The sequence below is a fragment of the Ctenocephalides felis genome, unplaced genomic scaffold, assembly GCF_003426905.1.
Source record: "Ctenocephalides felis isolate EL2017-DRISC unplaced genomic scaffold, ASM342690v1 CF-g0.4_SCAFFOLD_01886, whole genome shotgun sequence".
NCBI classification, from domain to species: Eukaryota; Metazoa; Arthropoda; class Insecta; order Siphonaptera; family Pulicidae; genus Ctenocephalides; species Ctenocephalides felis.
In genome coordinates, this window is record NW_020538040.1 from 66803488 (window position 1) to 66814820 (window position 11333).

At 29.2% G+C, this 11333-nt stretch overlaps 1 protein-coding gene across 1 annotated transcript in view; it reads left to right on the top strand.

Moving 5' to 3' along the window:
- Positions 1–3046, top strand: part of LOC113378809 (semaphorin-1A) — a 32173-nt gene extending 29127 nt beyond the window's left edge. The window contains exons 13-16 of the mRNA XM_026619415.1: positions 272–415; positions 549–759; positions 1588–1864; positions 2912–3046. Coding sequence (XP_026475200.1) covers positions 272–415; positions 549–759; positions 1588–1864; positions 2912–2977 — 698 coding nt within the window. The 3' untranslated portion in view covers positions 2978–3046. The remainder of the gene's footprint in view (positions 1–271; positions 416–548; positions 760–1587; positions 1865–2911) is intronic.
- The last annotated feature ends 8287 nt before the right edge of the window (positions 3047–11333 follow it).

The following is an 11333-nucleotide window of genomic DNA, read 5'->3' on the forward strand; positions in this document are numbered from 1 at the left end:
ATGAACCGCGTCAAAATTTTAAATTTTCTAACTTGCACCTACTTTTTTTATGCACTTTTGAGTATGGTGGTTTTATTATTTTGCATATAACACTTTCATTCAATGTGTAAATAATTAGTGGAAAGTAAACAAATAAAATAAAGGCACTACAATAATAGTTTAAACTAAATTTAATTTATCACATAAGATTTGTGTTATTCACATATGAATAACAATGAATGGTTTATGAATGGTTTTTGTTGTCATTGCATTGAATATTCGCATGTTACAGGTGGAAAAGATGCCAGTAGTGTTGGAGGATTGAGTTCAAATCAGCCTAAGTCATATATACATTCAGATAATCAGCTACCCAGCAAAGACCAACCTGACGGTGAAGTTATAAACATTATGCAAGACAAAGAGTATGAGAACAATGGTAAGAACAGTAGTTTATATATAAATTATAAGCAAATATGTATAATATAATATTTCCAAACTTAGTAACTGAGAACTATCATTATGTGTAATTTTCATCATAAATGTATTAAATTTATTTATTGAAATTTTAGGACCTTCAGTGACACCTGCAGATTCTTTGCCTCTTCAATATTCTGTTGAAACTTTAGTAATGGCTGTGGTAGCTGGCGCTGTGTGTGCTCTCCTGATGGGCTTCGTCACGGGATATTTCTGTGGAAGAAAGTGCCATAAAGACGAAGATGACAATTTACCATATCCTGATACAGAATATGAATATTTTGAACAGAGACAAAATATTAATAGGTTTGTACGGTTCAAATATACTTCAGGAAATGGCAGTAAATATTTTTCTTTATGCGGACTGATAAGAGTTTGCGCTTATGTAACTTATATTATATATATATATATATATATATATATGAGTTTTTCAAATCAGCTTGAAATTAAGAGTTTTAACAATTTATTAACATTCCGTAGGGTAAGTTATAGTAATCACAAAAAAAACGAAAATGAAAAATTTTTATATGTCTTTACGTTTCAAAGGTTTCTGAATATTTTGGCATATCTTAGAAAAATGAATGTATGTGTGTATGTGTGTGTGTGCGGATACAAATTTTCGTCGAAGATTTCGGGAACACCCGATCAACCGATTTGAATAATTCAAAAAACATTTGATTTGTATTGATAAGGAAACGTGCTGATTAGTTTTTGGCGAAGGCAGGTTTAGCCGTTTCGAAGATACGGGGCAAAAAGTACCAAAAACGGTAACTCAGTTTGTAAGATAACGGAGCGTCCGATTTTAATAATTCAAAAAACATTTTACTTGTATTGACAAGATGAAGAACTGATAAAATTTTTGGGAAGGCAGATCCAGCGGTTATGGACTCCCAATAAAAATAAGGCGTAATATGTCATTTGGCGGTCAAAAATGTTTATTGGACATATGTACATCAAATTATCAGATATTTTATAGAGATTTTAATAATGCGTACGTAATAATACGTAAATTTTTTTTGGGTTCCGTACCAAAATTTTTAATTATGTCACTGGAAGTTCCAGCAATTTGCCTTAAGGCACGATGCCATGCACCCCACTAGTTAATTTTTATCTAGCATGAATTGTTTCTTTTAGGATTCAGACGGAACCAAAGCTCTTACCGCAAGTAGAAGAAGTTACATATGCCGAGCCTGTATTGATGCCTCAGCCGCCATCCAAGGGTCCACCCTCTCCTCGTGGTACACTTCGCAAACCAAGCCTTCGTGACCCTTGCGAGCCGCGGGAGGCGCGCGATGCACGTAACTTGCCGCCAGCTAATGCTGACATGCTCTTCCAGTATCAGACTGACGGCGGATACAACGCGCGTGACTACAGAGCTCGCGATAATTTTGGAACCTTACGCTCACATCAGGTAAAGTATATACATATATATATATATATATATATATATATATATATATATATACACCTCTAAGTCTTTTTGTACACTGTTTGAAAATTGAATATTTTTAATTTTTTTACACGATTTTATTCCATTTAGCACTATTTGAAATTTTATGTACTTAAATTTTTTTTGTCAAATTTAATTTTTGCGAAGTATGTTCATATCACAAAAAAGTATTTATGAAAGAAAAAAGTCTGAAACCATCGATAGTATCGATAGTTTGCGAACACTAGCTTACAGATTTAAGTGAATTCCCCTTTAGCGCGTACAAACAATTTTTACTGGTCAAAGCAAATGTGAATAGCACTAATTTAGGGGAATTTATATTACTTTTAAGATTAGAGTGCATATCTTTTTTATCATTAATTACTATGCTTGTGAAAATAAGCATTATATATTTGATTTAATAAAATAAACATGAATTCTTGTTTTTCACTAATTTTGATAGGTTTTAGAGATTAGGAACAAATCACCCATTTTTGTATAAGATCAATGTCTTTTTTTACACGTTTTTTTTCACACGGCTTTTTCTGGAACCAATCTACCGTGTAAAAACAGACTTAGGTGTATATAACCTTATTAAAAGCTAAAATGGCAAAAGTAATATTTTGATTTAGTACCTAACCCAAAATAGATTCAGCCATATGATTAAATAAAATGCAAATCTTATTTTTGTACATGCCAAGGTATTAGTATAAATGTATGTTTTGAACTAACCAAAAAGATTATTAATAAATATATTGCAATATATGATATCATTGTTTATGTTGGTGATAAAAATGGTTATAAATATCGAATCTTATTACAAATTTTGCTAGTACAGTGGTACCTCGACATACTACTTTAATCGTTCCTCCTTCGCTTGTATTGAGAAGAAATAATGTTTGAACAATATTTATTGAAATCTGTTAAAATGCCTAAATTTTAATATTTATAGGCACTATTTGATAATATTATTCATATTATGTTTATGTTCTCTATTCAAAATTCGTATACAATTTGTAAATAATTCAGGGTGATCAGTACCGAAGAGGAGAGGGATTCTCAACAACACGAAGTGTTAAAAAGGTTTATCTCTGAGAAACAAGCGAGGAGGCGGCACATATTGGAATAGGTGGGAGAAGCCTGTCGCGGCCTCGGCACCGACAGGGAGGTCGTAATAATGCAATTCATGCTCTGGGTGAGTTACAACATAATCTGTTGGTTAAATGCAACAGTTTTTTCTGATGAAATTGCTTACGGACTATTGTTTGTATGTGTTTGTTTTTATTTTATACATGTTGCATAAGGTGTAATTTTCATAATGGCCATGCCTTTGATCGCGCCCTAGTAATAGCCGTTTAGTTAATAGTGAACATGCCGTTGTCGTCTATGTTCGCAGTGAACTCTGGCAGCCACAGCGGTTCACCTTGCAGCAATTCGAATAGCAGCCCGTCTCCCTCGCCGCCTTCCTCGTCTCATAGTCCTTCGCCGACACAACACGTCTCGCCAGAACCACCCGAACCCTGCAGCTACATCTATCGGGCGTGAGCGAATCTCATCTTATTTAATACTATGAGCAAACATCTTTTATTCACTGTACAATACTTCCAATTTTATCATTCAATCTGAAATATTCATTTTTGAAATCGTTATTTTAAGAGTGAAAATATCTTCCATTTTATTATTAGGACAATTTGAATGAATATTTCGATATAGGGATTGCTCGTTTAAAATTTGAACTCTTATATAAAAGTGGTCTTCAAAAGTTATACGTATAATTGTGCAATTTGTATAAAAGATAACATGACTTTTATTGGATGAAATAACGGTATCGACGATGTTAGTCCTATCAGCATTTATGTAAAAATACAAACTATGATAACACACACGAAAAATTAAAAATATATTTAAATATTTATAGGTTGAGGTTAGTATTAGATATTTAATAGTAACTTTCTAATAAACTAACGATCTCTCATAATTTTTGCACATTTTGTGCAAAATAATATATACTAGAAGTGATGAAAACATAATATAAATAAAAAATCATATTCCAGTCATAAAGTGCTTCTTATGAATGTGTTTTAATATAATGAAAAAAATAGTAATTATAAGTGATGTCTAATGTTTGTCTTGCACAAGATATTGTGTTTGGCATTGCTTTGAGTTAATATTATTTTTCTTGCAACTTTCAAAATTATTTTTAATCGGCGCCGTATATCGCCAATATATAACGTCTGTAGAAATTCCCTTATCCAATATATCTAAAATAAAGACGCAATTATAGATTGTGATGATACTATTTTTAATACTTTATATATCTCAGGGTCGATCGTTTTATTCTCATTATAGGTTTTTGGGCAAAATGATATAGGAAAACATTGTTCAAGGACACATTTACCTCAACAATGCTATTACCTCTGAACAATACATTTTATCACTACAATATGCATTAATTTATTAATCATTTTTTGAACCATTTAGTTTCCCATATTTATATGATTTGTCTTACCACATCAAGTTTATTGAATTGATTGTGCGACTGCTGGACGCTTACTGAAATTGTCTGTCGATTATCCGGTTACTACAATATTAATCATTATATTGCATCAAGCAATGTTTGAAATGATCGACCCTTAATTATACTAATTGTTTGCTTAAATTTGATTGCCAAATGAATTATTTAATGAGTGCTCATACAATATTTGCCCATATATTGGTTTATGTTTGAATCAAGCAAACAAGTTGCAAGTATATGAACTGAGGTGATAACCAAAAATGCACATACAACTTGTACAAGACGTTTAAAGTGTATTTATTCTAACTTTAACAATTGTTTTGCATCTTAACATCGTTTCAAATAATATATAATATGAAGTAATACTACTTTAAATTACTACTATATAAATATATAATATTTATACTACTATATAAATATATATATTTATATGCGTATTTATAAGCTTATGGTTCAATTATTAAATAATAATCTAATAGAAAAATGTAGCGTTCGTGCGTATATAAGATAGAAATTAACTATGGTGATATTGAATTTTGACTTTGTGTGTGAATTATCGAATGTTGCGATTTGAAATATTATATGCGTTATTATCAAAGCTTTCTCAGGCGGTAGGACTGTAACTCGCATGACAATGAATAAGAAACGTTTCTATCTTATTCAATCTTTATTGTTATTCATATATTGTATATTGTCCTTAATGAAACCCATCCGGCGCATGAGAAGGTTCTTAGTTGATTTCAGAGAAAAGTGACTATTGAAATTTTATTTAATCTTTCATTTACATACTAAGAGTTTTGAAAGGGTCCAAATAAAAAGCGAGTGTAATGACAAAACGATTCAAAATTGCAACATTCAAACATATATTATTTTTGAATTTATTATTATTACGAATATTTAAGTTTTGTTATATTATGATTTGTTATCATATGATAATGCGTTATAGAAAACATGTACATGCTATTGACTAGTCTGATAAAATATGTCAAAACTTATTGAAATAAATTTTATATAGAAATAATTTATTTAAGATGAGTAGCTTGTAGATTTATTACATAAATAAAAAATAAATTATTTGTTCTCTCAGTGATATTGTTAACACATACGGCTAATGTACATATAAATATGGATACAAAGCAGTTTTCTAGTAAACATTTTTTAAGAAATATTAATATAATGATAACATAGCCATTATTCGATTTTAAAAAATAGTATGTAATTTATACAATTACACGTAACATGCATACGTACACACTTAAACATAAATCGTATTATATTATTTATACTAATATAGGTACATATGCATACATGTATATATATATATATATATATATATATATATATGCAGTTGTAATATGCATTACTATTACCACAAGTGCAAATATGTCAGTGAGTGTAAAACATATGAATTTTTGTATTTATGTTGATTTCTGGTGCTTGTGCGTTATGCAGGCAGTCTCGAATTATTTGTGATTTATAAAAACATTTTTAAACATTCAATTATCTAATTTAAATAATTTAGTATGTATTTGACTGAAGTATATATATATATATATATATATATAAATAAAAAGTAGATCATTGATTGAAAAGATAACCAATATATATATATATATATATATATATATATATATATATATATATTGGATATTTTTATTAGAAATATTAATTAATCTTTAGTTTACTGTCAGACTGTTTTTTATATTTTTTATTGATTACTAATGGTGACTGATTGTGACTGGGAATGTTTTACATGTATAGATATTAATTTTAACTAGAATTTATGGATTTTTAAGCAATTTTATTAACAAAATTGCAATGAATGATTTATTTTTATCAACAATACAAAACTTATATTAAGATAGTTCAACTTACATAATTTATTTATACTAACTCGATTGAAGACTGTAACAGGAGGATTGCATTGCTAATACCTGAAACTACTAAAATTTAAATTTTATATAGAATTTTTATTTAATTTGTTATTTATGTGCATATATATATATATATATATATATATATATATATATATATATATATATGCTCACATATAGATATATACATATGTGCTTATATTAGTCTTGGGGAATGATACATGTTGTTACATGATTTTTTGTGCCATGAACTTCAGGTATTATTATCTGTTAACTTCTGATATTTTAAATTTTTTATCAATATTTTGATTCCAATTTTTATATTTAAGTCATTGTCATTATGTGATATAATAGCAAAAATATCATTACTGAATGAACAAAATCAAATTTTTGATTACTTTAATTTTAGTTTGGATATGTGTAAATCAATGGTATCTGGTCAATATGAGATATCAAACTTTTGCAGTCATTTGCCAAAATGTTTCTTTCAATATGTAGTGTTTTATGTTTACTCTTATATATGATATGGCATACTTTAATAATTGTATGTCATAAATTAGTAAAATTTGAAAATGAGGACTGCCTGTAATTACACTTTATATAAGTTACAGCCGTATATGTAATACTACCTTATTGCCGAAGAAAACTGTCTTCACGAAATAATGAGTTTCTCATTAAGTTATTTACCATTGAAATAATTTTATAAGTAAAATAGATAGTGGTTAATATAATTATTGAATCCACTCAACATTAAATTATTGAACTTTGTGGTAAATGATAAATCACCTAGGTAGGGGTTTGAAACAATATTGTAGTATCACATATTTGGTTATAGCGTATAGCTCTTTGTTGATTTTGTTATGTTTTATATTTTTATTTAAATATTTTACAGAATGAAATAATACTCATATTTTTAGGAATACACTTCATTACATAACAATAACCAATATATTATAAATTACATTACCTTCAACATATTTAGAAATCTATTTGGCAAAATATTCAGATATATTGGGCTTAAAATTTATATATCACTTTTTTGCATTTGTAAGATATATGAATAATTAACAAAAATAATGCATGGGTACTGAAGTTTGGATTATTTCCACATATTTCCGTATATATATATATATATATATATATATATATATATATATATATATACATGTGTGTGTATTGACAATCTTCAAAGGCACTATATATCAACTACATAAATAAAAGATTTATGATGCTACAACTAACAAAATGATGTCATTTTAATACACACACTTATTATTTACAAAGAAATTTTTATATTCTGTTTTTAATTTCATATTATGTATATTGTCTTTGAAAATTTGTTAATTATATATATATATATATATATATATATATATATATATATATATATATATATATATATATATATATATTATTGTTACATTAATATTTATTTTTACGTTCACATTCACAAACACCAACTTTATTAGTTTTATTGGTATACATATTTGTGCTTATACATATGCATACACATATACACATACACCCCAACATATACAAATTCACACTCAGATATAAATATATATATATATATATATATATATATATATATATATATATATATATATATATATGAGTGTATGCAAATCAATGATAATTATTAAACTATTACAAATTAAATTAAAATGATAAAAAAAGTCAGATATTATAAAATAGGAAAACCAAAGAGTATATACACATGTATTCATTTAAATTAGAAATATATAAATAAAGTTAATTATACAATTGTAAAAATAGCTCTATATTTTTTTACATATTGTTTTGCTACTGCTAGGAGATTTTAATATTTTTACACATATGCAATTCAGTATTAATAGCCTTTGAAAAGTTTCTAGTAATGGGTATCTAATGGAAGTTCATAACTAAGTAAATTTCTACGCTATCGTCGTGCATTTATTTGTAATGTTCACTGATTGATCCTGCCATTATACGTTGTCTCATTGTCAGTGCAAGCCACGTTAAGGTTAAAAGTTATAGATTCTTAGATAGAGTTTTGATCAGAGATAAGATGAATGCTTTCATTTAGATTTATGCCAATCGGTGGACGGCTTGTTCTGCTTTCAGTTTGACTCTATTCTGCTATTCTGGACAGGCTCTTTTCGTCGCGGATGCTATTCTGCGACATGTGACGCGGAATAAGGGTAAATCATTCGATCACTTTAAACAAATTAGAATCCTTGAAGCAGGTTTATTTGCCTCAATATAGTTGTACATGGAATGATGAAGTAGGAACTCGGTTATATTTTGTTAGTTCTCAGAATTCCAAGTTTTTTGGATCGTCGAAAGAGGAACAGAAGCGAAACCATTTGCCAAATTTGTTTTCATCAATCAAAATCATTCATTATTTCATCAATCATTTCTCCACGTTCCTGGTGATTAGCGGCGGGTAGCTTACGGAAAACCAAACCTTTTGGTTTCCGAGTAAAATATGGTTGTAAAGCTGAAACTTAAAAAAAAAATGTCGGTAGGGCACCAACAGGAGAACAACTTACGGTTGAATTCAATTCAGTACGGAAAACATAACTGCGGCCGGACATCAAAGAAATTGCCATATTGAGAGATTTTGAATCAATGGATGGTAGCACATTCTTGCTTCTTGGCTGAGATAGTTTACCCGGATAATTCTGATAATGAACGGAACTCCAGCTTGCTAATAAACCTAATGTTCATTGTGCCCAACAATCTTTTGTTACGGGTTTGGTCGTTGTAGGTCATAAGCATATTTTTCCAGAAGGAAGGTGGACGTAAAAGTCGTAACATGATTTCCGTAGTTCTGCAAAGGCGGATCTTTCGATTCATTGACGATCGACAGGATTAAGTCGCAAAAACTGTTACTTAACGACCACTAGAGTTAATTTTCAGCGCTTTATTACATTCAAGACACGAAGGGCAAAAATATAGTATGGCGCGGTTTGCCGCTTAACGCGTTATTGCATCGTGTGAGAATATTGCCATATATATTTATCTGCTATGGGTATCGCCAGATGCCTGAACGAATAGCGGTGTTCGTTTCGAAATGCAGAATTCTTCTTAAATGTAATACAAACGAAAACTCAATCGAGACTTGAGTACATTTCTAGCCGCTTTAATCGGCTTGCCGGTGTATGATGGAGTTTCGAGTAAATGCGTACTACCTATTAATAATTAATTTTATGTGTGAGCTAGTCCAGTTTGCAATATTGAACATTAGCGTTCTGTAGGATTTACGATGCCTGCGTCTCCTAGAGATGTTTTTATTCTTGAGATCCGTCCGATAACTGGTGATTCCTTGTCGTTATTGAGGAGAATGTGATCACAACACGGTCTCGGGGTACATACAATTATCTAATCAATTTAAGCATATGGCGAAAAAGAAACTCTAATTTCTTTAAAAGGAACGGCTGGGAACAGGAATAATTTTGCAATCGTGGACAGACGAAAAAGATTTTTATATTTTTCAATAAATGCAATAAAATATTTCATATCTCAAATCAACATTTAACTTTTTTGTAAATGTAATTATTTTATTTAAAATCTCTAACGATTTAAATATTAATTTATTTAGCGTATATGAAAGATAATTTTTAGTCGATTTTGATGAAAATAAGGTCGACCAAGTCGGCTTTCTTGTAATTAACGCAATGAAAAATCATGACAAAATTTTGTCATGATTTTTCTGGTTTAACTTTACTTATAATTTTTAATTTTTAAATGATAGTTTTTAACTTATTATTAGGGTTTTTCTAGTTTGCCATTTATTATTGTTAGCTTTTTTTCATTGCAGATAACCAGTTCGAGAGAGAGCCAGCTACATACATGGAATAGTAGAAATAGGCAGGTCCATTATTCATAGCTTATAATTCTTTTGAGCATTACTATTCTAGATATTTCAATTGCGATCATTCTTATTTTTATTAATCGGTAGGTTTAAAGGCATCTTTAGCTTTGATATATGTTATTGATGCATTATTGCTTTAAGGCAACTTGCATGAACTTCGCGATATGTATACATTTTGAAGAAACCAGATTCAGCAACTTTTAAACTGCAAAGATACAATTTTGAAATTTTGACGCGGCCCATTATTTCAAATTTTAATCAACATGAAATAAATTTCTTACTTATGAAGAAATTACCCTTGATTTAGATCGTAATCAGCACAGTCTTTAGATTTCTTACGATAACGCGAAAGAATTTTGCACATTTCTGCTTATTCTGAAGAATTGACTGGGGCCGATATATCAAATGACTTTTATTTTTTTTTAAATCTGTGCTTCCGTTTTTGAGAAAACTATTTTTGTGACGAAAACAAATTTCTAAGCAAAATTGCTTTAAAACATGATGTCATCCGTTACTAGCAATTTTAATGACTTCTTCTACAAAGAAGTAGTATGTAATGATTAATATTTTGTAGTTTCTATAAAAACTGTTTGTTTTCGTATTCGAATTCAAGCCGTTAACATTCGAATATGCTATCCATATCCTAACATCTCCGCCGAATTTATTTTGGTAGTCACTGCGCAGAGACTTGGGTCACGATAATCTCTGCCACGCATTGATTTAAATATCTGCTGAAGCGAATTTACAGAAAGCTTTAATCTGTAAGTTTTTAGTTACAATATCGTATCATAATAGATTCATTAATTTATTTATGGATGTTATAAAAATAGGCGTTTCACAGGCACACTTTATCTTCTCGTAAATTACATCTTCTTTGCTTTATTTGGCACGGGGCCAAGTTTGCATTATTTATGTTAGTTGCTCAGTGCCGTACGCTTCCACACCTATAAAATGTCTTTTATGTATGATATTAATTTTTTTTATTATATCTAGACATATGGCCCAACTCCTAACCAATATCTGCAAGCCAGTTCATAGAGATAGATTCCGATATTGCCAATTAATACGATTTTTTTTAAATTTACATAGAATATTTCAAATAAATTCTACAGCCCATGAAATCATGTACAATACAACCTCATTAATTGGAGCAGTATATTTTTAACTTCCCAAAGGAGAAGTTTGTTTTCATAAAAAAATCCGATT